Source organism: Mesocricetus auratus, unplaced genomic scaffold, assembly GCF_017639785.1.
Source record: "Mesocricetus auratus isolate SY011 unplaced genomic scaffold, BCM_Maur_2.0 Super-Scaffold_100007, whole genome shotgun sequence".
NCBI classification, from domain to species: Eukaryota; Metazoa; Chordata; class Mammalia; order Rodentia; family Cricetidae; genus Mesocricetus; species Mesocricetus auratus.
Window position 1 is genome coordinate 58,007,990 of NW_024429191.1, and position 14,275 is coordinate 58,022,264.

Below are 14,275 nucleotides of genomic sequence, written 5' to 3' on the forward strand. Positions count from 1 at the left end.
GAGTTTGTAGATTGCTTTTGGCAAGAGTGCCATTTTAACTACAATAATCCTACCTATCCAAGAGCATGGGAGATCCTTCCATTTTCTGGTGTCTTCTTTAATTTCTTTCTCTAAAGACTCAAAGTTCTTGTGATACAGGTCTTTCACTTATTTGGTTAGCATTATCCCAAGGTATTTTATATTGTTTGTGGCAATTGTAAAAGGTGATGTTTCTCTAATTTCTTTCTCAGCCCTTTTATCGTCTGTATATAGTAGGGCTATTCTTTTAAAATGTGTGTGTGTGTGTGTGTGTGTTTGTGTGTGTGTGTGTACACTACAGATCTTTCAACCTTCCCTCCATTTCTTCATGATAAAATCATTGCTGGGGCTGGAGAGGTGGATCAGCAATTAAAAATATTAGCTGCTCTTCCAGAAGTCCTGGGTCTGATTCCCAGCACCCAGCTCACAACCATCTGTAACTCTGGTCCCAGGGTATCAATCAAGCATGTGTTGCACAGATACACATGTGCACAAAATACTCATACACACCAGATGCTGGTGGCACACGCCTTTAATCCCAGCACTTGGGAGGCAGAGGCAGGCGGATCTCTGTGAGTTCAAGGCCAGCCTGGTCTACAGAGCAAGTTCCAGGACAGCCTCCAAAACAATACAGAGAAACCCTGTCTCAAAAAGAAAAAAAAAAAAAACCAACTCATACACAAAAATAAAATGAGTGTAATTTTCATTGACTATCTGTACTAATGGAGTATTTTTTCCACAGGTATTGAATTGAAGCACCTTTGTTTGGAATATATGACCCCGTGGCTATCAAATCTAGTTCGTTTTTGTAAGCACAATGATGATGCCAAACGACAAAGGGTTACTGCCATCCTTGATAAGCTAATAACAATGACCATAAACGAGAAGCAGATGTACCCTTCTATTCAAGCAAAAATATGGGGAAGCCTTGGGCAGGTATTGAATTTGCACTGATACTTGCCTAGTGCCTCCTTATGCTAGTAACTCTTGGTGCCCATGTTACACAGAGCACAGCATTCTCTCTTTGAGAAGCATATAGACCCAACCCTGTGAATAGCTATGCATTTCAGAGTTCTCCTCCTTACATAATTGTATAGAGTTTAACTGTAGAAACCTGTTGTCACTCTTAGTAAATAGTGTTTAAATATGTACCCCAGTCCCTGTACACACTACAGATCTCAGTAAATACTTCTTAATGCTGTTGTTCAGAACATCTGGTTTCTATTGTTGTAGCATAGGCTATGATACTACTTTTCTTAATCTGACAAGGGAGGTACATACTATTCTTTCAGAATGATCACTTAAGGAAGCATATCCTTACTCAGACAATGCTGTGAATCCTCTAAAAGACATAAATGACATTGGAGCCAATTTCCTGACTGTATGATGTTGTTAAAGTAATTAGATTGGTCATGTGTTACTGTCTTAGAAGAGCAGAGAGAGACTTTTTAAGCAGCTGAAGATAGGCGTGTACAGATGTTTAAACTCTGAATACTGCTGTTGCTCTTCCATGGATGGTTTACAAGTCCCTAAGTCTAGAACTTTGAAAATCTGGGTGTAATCAGGATGTCTCTGCTTCTTGGGCTCCTCTGAGAGTTTCTTAATTAAAGGTTAAACCTTCAGTGTGCTTGGAAACAGCAAGACTTTCCTTGTTTCTCCAGATCACAGACCTGCTGGACGTTGTGCTTGACAGTTTCATCAAGACCAGTGCTACAGGAGGCCTGGGGTCTATCAAAGCTGAGGTGATGGCAGATACGGCTGTGGCTTTGGCTTCTGGAAATGTGAAATTGGTATCAAGTAAGGTAACCGCTTTTTCTATATCCTCTTGGACTATGCCGTAGTATTTCTGTTTATCATCTTGAGAGTTTTACTCTAACTAGCCAAGATTAAACTATTTATTTGTTTGCTTGTTTATTTATTTATGAGAAAGTGGTGTGTGTGTATGTGTGTGTTTGTGTGTGTGTGTGTGTGTGTGTACATATGGGCCATGGCTTACATGTAGAAATCAGAGGATAACTTGTGGGAGTCAGTTCTCTCCTTCCACCAGATGGGTCCCAGGTATCAAATCCAAGGTATGGGGCTTGGCAATGAGCACCTTAGCCTGCTGAGCCATCTCATCGACCCTGAATTTATTTTTTTAAGATTTATTTATTTTTCCTTTATATATATGTATGTGTGCCACATGTGTGCAATGTCTGCAGAGGCCAGAAGAGTGTACTAGATCCCCTGGAACTGGAATTGCAGATGGTTGTGAGCTGCCATGTGGGTGCTGGAAACCAAAGTCTTCTGCAAGAGCAGCTATTTAACCTCTGAGCCCTCTCTCTGCAACTCCCTAAACTTTTTTTAGTGAAGAAACTGTTAGTCTCATGTTATAAAAATATGTTCTTCTTTACAGGTTATTGGAAGGATGTGTAAAATAATTGACAAGACTTGCTTATCTCCAACTCCAACTTTAGAACAACATCTTATGTGGGATGATATTGCTATTTTAGCCCGCTACATGCTGATGCTGTCCTTCAACAATTCCCTGGATGTGGCAGCTCACCTTCCCTATCTCTTCCATGTTGTTACTTTCTTAGTAGCCACAGGTCCCTTGTCCCTTCGAGCTTCCACACATGGACTGGTCATTAATATCATTCACTCTCTGTGTACTTGTTCACAGCTTCATTTTAGTGGTAAGTTACAAAAAGGTAATTTTTTTGTTTTATTATTTCAAGACAGGGGAAGGTTATCTTTTTTACTAGTTCTTTTCTTAGCTTTACATTACCTGACTGCTGTAGATTTCTTCCTGTGATGGTGTTGTTTCACCAGCATACAAGCAGTAACTTGAAATTCTATCAAACAAGAAAATAATTAAAATGACTTCCATGCTATGGCAAGCTATAATAAAGGCTTTCTATGTTTGTCGTACAGATAGCTGTAATTATCATATAACCTAAGAGCTTACTGTAAGTTGATAGTTTTGCATTACTAGTGCCAGTATATTATGTAGCCACTAATATAATAAATACACCTAAGAAATTTGACTTGGGGATGTGGTTATGTGATATTTACATGATATTTAAATTTTCTTGAATTCAAGATGAAACATACCACTTTAGAAATAAAATATTGATATTTTCTTTTTCTTTTACAGAAGAGACCAAGCAAGTTTTGAGGCTCAGTCTAACAGAATTCTCATTACCCAAATTTTACTTACTGTTTGGCATTAGCAAAGTGAAGTCAGCTGCTGTGATTGCCTTCCGTTCCAGCTACCGGGACCGGTCTTTCTCCCCAGGCTCCTACGAGAGGGAGACTTTTGCTTTGACATCCCTGGAGACTGTCACAGAGGCTTTGTTGGAGATCATGGAGGTATAGAAGGAAAAACAAGAAACTAAATTAAAATCATATTTAAAGTATGCAATATGCAGGGTATAGTGGCACAAACTTTTAATCTTAGCACTCAGAAGACAGAGGCATGATATCTGTGAGTTTGAAGCCAACTGAGTCTCTGTAAGGAATTCTGGGCCAGCCAGGGCTACATAGTAATGTCTTGTGTGAAAAATAATTTTGTAGCCGAGTGTTGGTGTTGCACGCCTTTAATCCCAGCAATTGGGAGGCAGAGGCAGGTGGATCACTGTGAGTTCGAGGCCAGCCTGGTCTACAGAGTGAGTTCCAGGACAGCCTCCAAAGCCACAGAGAAATCCTGTCTCAAAAAACCAAAAAAACAACAACAATAATAATAATGATAATAATTTTGTAATATACAGAGGAAATGCTTGTTTGTTCTCTAAATTACACATAGAACTTAAGATATTTCATTTTTTTTATTTTTTATTTTTTTTAAGATATTTCATTTTTTAAATTAGATTTATTTTACCTTATGTGTATGAATGCTTTGCCTGCGTGTATATGCACCACATGTGTACCTGGTGCCTGAGGGTCAGAAGAGGAGGACATCAAATTCCCTAGAACAGGAGTTATGGATGATTGTGAACCATTTTGTGGATTCTGGGAACAGAACCTATATCCTCTTCAAGAGCAAGTACTCTTAACTGCTGAGCCATCTCTCCAGTTCCTGGAATGTGTTTTTTTTTCTAATAACAAATATCACTTAATGACATGATGAACATTAACTATTTCTAGAAACATTTATGTACACATATATTCAGAATATCCTGTTTTTCAGGCATGTATGAGAGATATTCCAACGTGCAAGTGGCTGGATCAGTGGACAGAGCTAGCACAAAGGTGTGTCCTAAGTCAAATGTAAATGTAGACGTATATGTATTGTTGAGAGTAACTGTTGCAGCATAGTCAGTCTTGTATCGGTGTGCACATAGACACAGAGGCATTCATCAGTTCTTTGGCTCTTTTGATTGTAGGTTTGCATTCCAGTACAACCCATCCCTGCAGCCAAGAGCTCTTGTGGTGTTTGGCTGCATAAGCAAGCGTGTATCTCATGGACAGATAAAGCAGATCATCCGAATTCTTAGCAAGGTACTTACTCCACCTTTCCCAAAGATTTGTCCCAAATTACAAAGTATACCCTCCAGTTTTTAAAAACAATTAAAATTAATTAAATGCCAAGCCATGGTGGCACATGCCTTTAATCCCAACACTTGGGAAGCAGAAGCAAGCAGATCTCTGTGAGTTGGAGGCCACCCTGTTCTATAGAGTGAGTTCTAGGACAGCCAGGGCTGTTACACAGTGAAACCCTGTAAAGAAAAACAAAACAAAAACAAAATTTAATTGAATATTTATTTTTGAGCAATTTTTCTTTACTGTAATTATTTGAAGTGATGAAATCTTATCTAAAGAAAATACCTTTAAGTTCAACATGGTGGTGCATGTCTTTAACCCCTAGCACTCTGGATACAGAGGCAGGTGGATTTATGTGAGTTTGAAGCTAACCTGGTCTACATGACAAGTTTCAGGACAGTCAGCGCTGCATAATAGAGAGAATCTTTGACTCTTTTCTTATTAGGTACACTTAATATGTTCTGTGTTTCCAAAACCTTGTTGCCTTATATAAAACTTTATAATTTATAAATAATATAGTAATGCCCTCCTTAATAGGATGTAATATACAAATATTTTAAAAATAAGAAACCAGTTATACAGTGTTCACCATTATTAGAAATTGTCAAATAAAATACTTGTCAAATACTTAAATTCTCAGGTAAATCTGAGATTCATCATAGCAGCTGATGTTTTATTTCAATGAAAAGTAAAGTAAAGATTTTTGTTTTCTTAAAAGGCACTTGAAAGTTGCTTAAAAGGCCCTGATACTTACAACAGTCAAGTTCTGATAGAAGCTACAGTGATAGCTCTAACAAAATTACAGCCACTTCTTAATAAGGTAATTATTGTATAGACCATGAATTTATTCATTTTGGGTATTGTTACTGTGTGTCCTTTCCTTTTACAGAGTTTAGAAAATAAGATAGGTTTAAAAGATATTATAAAGAAGAAATTATAGTCAAAGTGGAGTCTCTTGTCATAAGAGTTAGAAAATAAGATGGGTTGGCCTAGCATGGTGACCCGCACCTTTAGTCCCAGCACTCATGAAGTAAAGGCAGGTCAGTCTCTGGGCCTGTGGACAGCCTGGTCTACATAGCAAATTCCAGAACAGCCATGGCTACATAGAGAATAATTGTCTCAAAAGGAAAGGAAGGGTTAGGGGAGAAGGAAAGGAAGGGAGGAAGAGTGGAGGAAAGAAAAAAGAAAAAGGAGGGTAGATGGAAAAGAGGTTGTAAAGAAGGATCTGTAGGCAAAGTGGAGCCTCTGTCCCAAGAGTTAGTTTGTAGTAGAGGAAGAAGAAATAAGTGCATCTTTTCTCCTGGGCTTATGTGTTTGTGATATATTTTTTTTCTCTTTGGTGCTAAAAAAGATAGGTATAAACTCTTAATTCTTTCATCTAATAAAGTCTTCATTGAGCATCTTCTGTGTATCTGGTAGTGCTTAAAGATATAATAAACAAAGTTAATAAAGAAGTGAGCAAATAAAGTCAGTTAACTGTGACTTAGTATTAATTAATGATTATACTACAGAGAAATATAAAGCCAAGAGAAGTATACCTGGTCATCAAAAAGAGTTGTATGCTGGGCTAGGGGCGTAATTGAAGGTATAGCATTTGCTTAGCATGTGTAAGACCCTGGTTTCATCTCCACCAAGAGAGGGGAAGGGGAATGAAGGAGAGATGGAATGCATATGAATGAGTAAGAGTTTATACTAGTTTTTTTTTTAAAGTTTATACTAGTAAGAATGAAAAGTTGAAAGGGTAGAGTCTAATTGGAATTAGAAATAAGTAGGATAGTGGAGTAGTGGACAGACCATTCTATTAGTGAGTTGATAGAGAAAATTTTAAATATTGGGTAGAATTAATCTAAATTCAATGGTCTCCCGAAAGGAGTTTGGAAATTATCATTTCCTAGTATGATAACAGCAGGACACGGGTGGCCCAGAGTCCTCAGTAGATCAGAGAAGAGAGGGACTGCAGGCTGCAGAAAGACTAGCTTGGGTTCTGTCTGCAGTGGTAACAAAGAAATGCCAGGTGTCAGAGAGGACCATAGAAGAGTCAGCAAACTCTGGGGACTGAATTTGGCATCCAGAATTGGGAGAAATCCTGGAGGAAGCTCAGGCTCTTAGCCTAGCTGATGATATTTTTAATTAGACACATGAAGGGGACTAAGTATTTATCTGTCTATTCATGTTCCCCAAAGGAGAAAAAACAGAGGAATTTGGTGAGGTAACCTGCTTTGTGTTATGCTGCAGCATATGTTTCTTGGTTTGCCACACTAACCTGGAGTGTGTCTCCTTTGCTAGGACTCACCACTGCACAAAGCCCTCTTTTGGGTTGCCGTGGCTGTGCTGCAGCTGGATGAAGTCAACTTGTATTCAGCAGGCACTGCACTTCTGGAACAAAACCTGCACACCTTAGATAGTCTCCGGATATTCAATGACAAGGTGAGTGTATGGACTTTTCTCTGAGTTCCATATTGCTCACAGTGAGTCTTTTCCTTCTCTTCTATGGTTCTCTAGAAATTGAAAACGGTTCATATTTAATATCAGTTTAATGCATTTATTTTAAGTATAGTTCCTTAATAGGTCACTAAAAACTATTTAATCCATACTTTCTACATAAAAATAGCCAAAACAATCTGCCTTTCTCTTAGTGATTATAATAGTAATAAGTAAGGCTGGAAAGATGGTTCAGCAGTGGAGCATTGGCTGCTCTTGTCAGCACCCACGTGGCAGCTTACAACCGTCTCTAACTCCAGTCCCAAGAACCCAGTGTCCTCTGTGGCCTCCTTTGGCACTGCACCCACATGATGCACAAACATACATGGAAGTAAAACACCCATGAACATAAAATAAGTAAATATATTTTTTCTTAATTTTAAAGTAGTACTGAGGAGTAATAATAGCTCCCACACCAAGTCCAGTGCATTCATTATTGCTTATTTTCATTCTCTATCCCTCCCTATTTATTTTTATTTATAATATGTATTAGACTTTATTTTTCAGTTTTTCAATAAGAAAAGTTATTTTTATTGAAAAATATACTTGAAAAAAATCTGTACAATTAGTAACAGATAAGGAAGTTGGAGAATCTAAAGAGAAGTGTTAGGTGCTTAATTATACTAGTTCCCCCCACCCCTTTAAAGTATACATTACCAGTCCCCTTCACATTTATTAACCTAGATAGGGGTCGGATTTAGGCTTCGAGTATAGAGGATAAAATTAAACAGTACAAAATTGAGCTAGTGATATGGTTTAGCAAGAAGAGGTACTTAGCACCAAGCCTGACAACCTAAATTCAATTGCCGGGACTTACACAGTGACATAATAAAAGCATACATTCACTAAATAAATGAAAAGTATTGTTTCAAAGCCAGTGTAAAATTATATTCCTTTTGTTTTGGAGAAAAATGGAAACAACCTAGGAAAAAAGAAAAGATTCTATTGAAAAGAGAATGTGTGTTTACATGTTCATGCATTTATGTTTGGAAATTTCTACTAAGTGAAGTGAACTGAGAATGTGACCTAAATATGAATAACCTGGTCTGAAAGTACTTGTTCAGTGTGTATAATGCGGTACAGACCCAAAACAGCTGGATGTCTAGGAAGTGTGGGAACAAAGTGATAGATAGAAGACACCTTGAAGTTTATCAGTCAGACCACTGTCCACACAAAGGGAAGCAGTGAAGAAGTTAAGTACCTGAAGTATGTCTGCTTCTGAGCTAGCCCCTTCTTGCCTAACTTCATTGTTCTGCTCTGGACTTGTCTTGAGATAATGATGGTTTCCAATAGTGGCTGTCTATTGGCTGTTTGTATTCTAAGAAGATTTACAGATAAAATAGATGTCTTTAAAGCATCTTCCTTGACAGTTTTGGGGGTGGGGGGTGGGTTTCAAGACAGGATTCCTCTGTGGCTTTGGAGGCTGTTCTGTAACTCACTCTGTAGACCAGGCTGGCCTCGAACTCACAGAAATCCACCTGCCTCTACCTCCCGCCATTTTCTTTCTTTCACGTGTGTTTATTTGTTTGTTGGGATAAATGCATATCACAGTATGTATGGAGATCAGAGTACAATTTGTGGGAGTCATCTCTCCTACCATGTGGATTCCAAGGATAGAACTCAGGTGATCCAACTTGGTAACAAGCACCCTTAACCACTGAGCCATCTCATCAGCTCCTGCCTTGCCATTCATTTCACTTCTGGAACATCAAAGAAAGAGAGACTAATCTTGACAACAAGGCCCTAAAGTACTGGGAATCAAGTTAGTAAAACTTTATTGAGATTACCAAAGTATTCACTGAAACAGTAGAGTCAGGGTAGTAGTGCATGCCTCTCAGTCCTGCTACTTGAGAAGCTACAGAAGAAGTTTTAAACCTACATAGGCAACATAGTGAATCTCTGTGTGAGTTTGGTAGCAGTTATCAGTCAAAAGTAGCTGGGCATTGTGACTGATGGCTACAGTCTTAGCACTTGAGAAGTATAGACAGAAGGTATTAGCCAGCCTTTGCCTCATAGCAGGTTCAAGGTCAGCCTGATAATAAATGGGATTCCATTTCCAAAGCCCCCCCCCAAAATAATAGCTCAAAATTGGGTATTGTGGGACTGCAGATGTAGCCCAGTGGTAGAGTGTTTGCCTACGATGCACAAGGCCCTGAGTTCAATCCCTAGCACCCCCCAATGAAGCACACCACAACACACACACATCATGTGTTGTAAAGCAAAGCAATTTGAGTTTTCCACTGTCTTATTACCAATCTTTCAACTATCTTACATTTATAGTACCATAAATGTTCTTATGGGTTCTCTGTTAACTAAAAAGAAATTTCTCTGAAACTGAATTACTCAGCATGTCATAGCTTTTCAACATAAATAAAAGTTTTTAAAACCAAGCATCTGAGCCAGGTGTGTGTGTGTGTGTGTGTGTGTGTGTGTGTGTGTGTGTGTATTACTTAGTAGACTTAGGGTTCTAGTACTGGAAAATAAAAAGGGAAACGTCTGTGTGAACTCCATCAACTGTCTATTTCCTGATTGTCTTTAATAGAGTCCAGAAGAAGTATTTATGGCAATCCGGAATCCTCTGGAGTGGCACTGCAAGCAAATGGATCACTTTGTTGGACTCAATTTCAACTCTAACTTTAACTTTGCACTAGTTGGACACCTCTTAAAAGGTAAAGTTTCCTTTTATCAGGATGTTTCATGAAATAGTATCAAGAAGCCAGAAATAACTAAAAGAAATTGATTACTTGAAATAAATTGATGTAATCTAGCCCATATGTTTTACTTTAAAATGAAAAACATCATGCATGAGTTGTTTCAATTACTAAGTATTTAACTTGAACCTAATTTCCATATCAGATCTTAAAAGAGCAAAATAATTCATAGTAAAATTCCTAAGTACTGAGCACTTAATTACTCATTATTGGTTAATAGTGTACTACATATTTATGTTATTTCATATATATATATTACAGAATATTATTGTACAGATTTAACCCCAGAAGGCTTAGGGACTAGCTCAGTTGTAGAACCTTTGTCCAAGGCCATGGGTTCAGTCTCCATATTGCCAAGGAGTAAAAGGGATTTCCATTTTAGTGTGCATTGATTTTCAGATATGATCATAGGTACTCTTCAACTTGTTTCTAATATGTTCCCTATCAGCACTCTTGTACTGTGTACAAGTACTCATAGTACTATGTACTATGTGCCTTAGAGCCTCACCATTCTGGTACTGCTCTTCCATATCTCATTGATGTTTTTATAGCCAACCATCTCCACTAGAGTAGAGCTAATTCACTTTCTTACCTAGCTTTAGCTGCTCATTGCTGATTTCATAGCTTTGTAGCCATGCTCTTCTAAGGTGGGCAGTTTTTATAAAATAAATAAATATATGCTAAGCTAAGTATGGTGTTATACACCTTTAATCCCAGCACTTGGAAGACAGACAGGTAAATCTCTGTGAGTTTGAGACCAGCCTAGTCCAGAGTTACATAGTGAGACCCTGCCTCAAAAATCAAAAACAAAAACCCAAACCAAGCAAGGAAGAAAAAAGAGAAAGAAGAAATAATTTTTAAAGATTTATTTATTTTTATTTTATGTGTTTTGAGTGTTTTGCCTGTGTGCATATATGTGTAACACCTAAGATGGCCAGAAGACACACTGGATCCCCTGGAACTGGAAGTATAGGTGGTTGTGAGCCACTTTGTGGGTCATGGGAACCAAGCTCTAATCCTCTCTAACACTGATCCAGCCCCAAAGAAGAAACCCTTTTTAAGTAATAGAGCCCTTATTTCAAATGAAATCTCAAGGGGACCTCTAATGCTTAGTTTTGTTTGCATTTATTTGTAACCTCTGTGTTTCTTTAGGAAATGAAAAATCAATAATCTTTCCTAATGCCCTCTCCTTTAGGGTTTCAGGGAATATCTTCTTCTATACATGCGGGGTACTTAATCTTATGTATAATTAACTTCACACAAATGGCTATTCTTGGATGGCAGGAATTTTCCTTTTCTTGTAATTACTTGTCACAGCATAAGAGCTCAAACATTTGTTCATGGACGACGTTAACTTGTTATTTGTTTTTGTTTTTATAGGGTACAGGCATCCTTCACCTGCCATTGTTGCAAGAACAGTCAGAATTTTGCATACACTACTAACTCTTGTTAACAAACATAGAAATTGTGACAAATTTGAGGTGAATACACAGAGTGTGGCTTACTTAGCAGGTAAAAGCACAAAATTGACAAAATTAGTCTAACTGTATCATTGTCTTAGAATCACCAAAAGATACCCATGACTAGCTTCAGGTCTTTGCAGCTAGTTCTTTGACCAAAAAGAGCATTCACAGTTCAGTCCTTTGGTATTTGAAACTGTAAAGGTTTTGCCAAAACATTTTTGATTATGAAAAAATTTGCATTGGGATCTGAAATGTCCTAAAATTGAATTGCCTCAGCCTATCATCCCAGGCCTTCATAGCCTTCTATTCTATCCTCTTATCTAAATTTCATGGGCATGTCTTTTTATAGCCTCTCCAAATGGACAGGCTATTTCAAACCAATCTGCTTGCTGTCTCTTACAGGGTTTTCTGTCTCTTTAATACTCATTCCTTGTGCTATTTTACCTGGAATGCCTGTCCATTCCCACCATTTACTAAACTGTCTAATTATGTCTTACCCGATATTTGCTGTATTCTACCCAGACAATGTAGTTTGATGGAAGATGCCCATTCTTACTTTAGAAAATTTGCATTTTGCCAATTTTCTTTTGTTTCAAACATGTAGCTTTGAAGTAACCATTTTACATCCCAGAATATTTTTATCAGTGCATTTCGGATACATGCCCTGTCTGCTCTTTGAGATTATTGAAACCAAATAGGCAATCAAGTGCTTGAGAAAGTAAGGTGTTTATCAAATTTCTTTGTGTGTTTCATGTTTATGTAGACTATAAACTCTTGAGGACAAGTCCATGCTGCATGTTTATACACTTCCATCTCACACTCTCAGAGGCTTTTATGTGTACACTTAATAGTAATAACCTCTTAAGTTTGGAAGAAGTGAATCCTGTTTTAGGTCACATTTGTGTTTCTTACCTGCTTTCCTTTTCCTGTTAGCTCTACTCACAGTGTCTGAAGAGGTTCGAAGTCGCTGTAGCCTCAAGCATAGAAAGTCCCTTCTTCTAACTGATATTTCGATGGAAAATGTTCCTATGGATACATACCCCATTCTTCATGGTGATCCTAGCTATAGGTAAGTGAACATGATAACACAGCTAAATAAGTATAGTCAGGCTTCAGTTTTCATGTGATAGAGACTAGCAGCAAAGTAATCTAGAAGAGAGTAGAGTGGCTTCTCAAGATGATCTAGGAAAAAAAAAGATGATCTAGGAAGTGTAGAGATCAAAGCTTCCTCTTCAGATGCACAGTATTTTATATGGGCATGTGTCTCTGCAGGCCAGAAGAGGGTACCAGATCTCATTAAAGATGGTTATGATCAGGCTGGGCATTGGTGGCTCATACCTTTAATCCCAGCACTTGGGAGGCAGAGGCAGGTGGATCTATGAGTTCAAGGCCATCCTGGTCTATAGAACAAGTTCCAGGACAGGCTCCAAAGCAATACAGAGAAACCCTGTCTCCAAAAACAAAACAAAACAAACAAAAAAAAATGGTTGTAATCTGCTGGGAATTGACCTCAAGACCTCTAGAATAGCAGCCAGTGCTCTTAACCTCTGAGCTATCTCTCCAGTCCAGCACTTATACTCTTACAGAAAGGAAGTGAGTTCAGTTCTCAGCACCTGCATGGTTGCTCAAGTAATCAATTTCTTTTAGTTATTTCTGGCTTCTTGATACTATTTCATGAAACATCCTGATAAAAGGAAACTTTACCTTTTAAGAGGTGTCCAACTAGTGCAAAGTTAAAGTTAGAGTTGAAATTGAGTCCAACAAAGTGATCCATTTGCTTGCAGTGCCACTCCAGAGGATTCCGGATTGCCATAAATACTTCTTCTGGACTCTATTAAAGACAATCAGGAAATAGACAGTTGATGGAGTTCACACAGACGTTTCCCTTTTTATTTTCCAGTACTAGAACTGCTGTAGCTTCTCAAGTAGCAGTGTCCTATAGCACTTTAAAGTGCAGTTTTCAAGTTTTTTTTTCTTTCAGTTTTCTGAGACAGGGTTTCTCTGTGTAGCTTTGGAGTCTGTTGTCCTGGAACTCACTCTGTAGACCAGGCTGGCCTGGAACTTACAGTGATTCACCTGCCTCTGCCTCCTGAGTGCTGGGGCTAAAGGCAAATACCACCACCACCAGGCAAAAATGTTGTATTTTTCAATTTTTTAAAATTTTTTTTAAATTTTATGTTCATTGGTGTTTTGCTATGTGTGCCAGGTTCACTGGAACTGGAATTAGACAGTTGTGAGCTGCCATGTGAGTGCTGGGACTTGAGCCCAGGTCTTCCCAAAAAGCAGTCAGTGTTCTTAACCACTGAGCCATCTCTCCAGTCCCCTCAAGTTAATTTATTGCCATCATTAGGAAATGGTATAACTATTAGGAATCAGTGAATAGTGGTTATATTTGTCATCTTGTTAATTAGTTCTTCTAAATTGTTTAAATTTCTTAGGACATTAAAGGAGAACCAGCCATGGTCCTCTCCCAAGGGTTCAGAAGGATACCTTGCAGCTACCTACCCATCTGTAGGCCAGACCAGTCCCCGAGCCAGGAAATCCATGAGCTTGGACATGGGACAGCCTTCTCAAGCCAACACAAAGAAATTACTTGGTTAGTTTATCTTAATCTTGTATAAATTTTTACATTATTGTTACTGTGAGAAATGGTTAGCTATTTTCTCTCTTGGAAATATTTGAAACTATTTTAGATTGTCAGCATTTACTGTTTTTATACAACAAAATCTTTTTGTGACTTTTTAATTTCTTTTATTTACTTTATGTGTGTGAGTGTTTTGCCTGCATTTGTATGGATGTGTACCACAAGTGTGCCTGGTGCCCGTGGTTGCCAGAAGAGCATCAAATCCCTTGGAACTGAAGTTACAGATATTTGTGAGCTTCCTGTACTTGCTGGAAACTGAACCTGATTCTCTAGAAGACTACCAAATGCTTATAAATCACTGAGCTGTCTCTCCATCCTTTGTGAGGCTTTTATAAGGGAGTTTGATTTTGATGGATCAGTTCAGCTATGTCTTTGAGAATGAGACTGGAACAGCTTTGAGTTTAGTTTGATTCTTATTCTGTGTTATTAATTTTCTA

The 14,275-nt window shown here is 38.1% G+C and overlaps 1 protein-coding gene across 10 annotated transcripts in view; it reads left to right on the forward strand.

Moving 5' to 3' along the window:
• Nf1 (neurofibromin 1) overlaps positions 1–14,275 on the forward strand; it is a 232,041-nt gene that overhangs the window by 196,249 nt on the left and 21,517 nt on the right. For all 10 annotated transcript variants that reach the window (XM_040749259.1, XM_040749252.1, XM_040749251.1 and 7 more), the window contains 12 exons: positions 761–954; positions 1,680–1,820; positions 2,414–2,693; positions 3,155–3,369; positions 4,187–4,248; positions 4,383–4,497; positions 5,258–5,359; positions 6,826–6,966; positions 9,563–9,689; positions 11,112–11,243; positions 12,128–12,263; positions 13,633–13,790. In XM_040749259.1, coding sequence (XP_040605193.1) covers positions 761–954; positions 1,680–1,820; positions 2,414–2,693; positions 3,155–3,369; positions 4,187–4,248; positions 4,383–4,497; positions 5,258–5,359; positions 6,826–6,966; positions 9,563–9,689; positions 11,112–11,243; positions 12,128–12,263; positions 13,633–13,790 — 1,803 coding nt within the window. The remainder of the gene's footprint in view (positions 1–760; positions 955–1,679; positions 1,821–2,413; positions 2,694–3,154; positions 3,370–4,186; positions 4,249–4,382; positions 4,498–5,257; positions 5,360–6,825; positions 6,967–9,562; positions 9,690–11,111; positions 11,244–12,127; positions 12,264–13,632; positions 13,791–14,275) is intronic.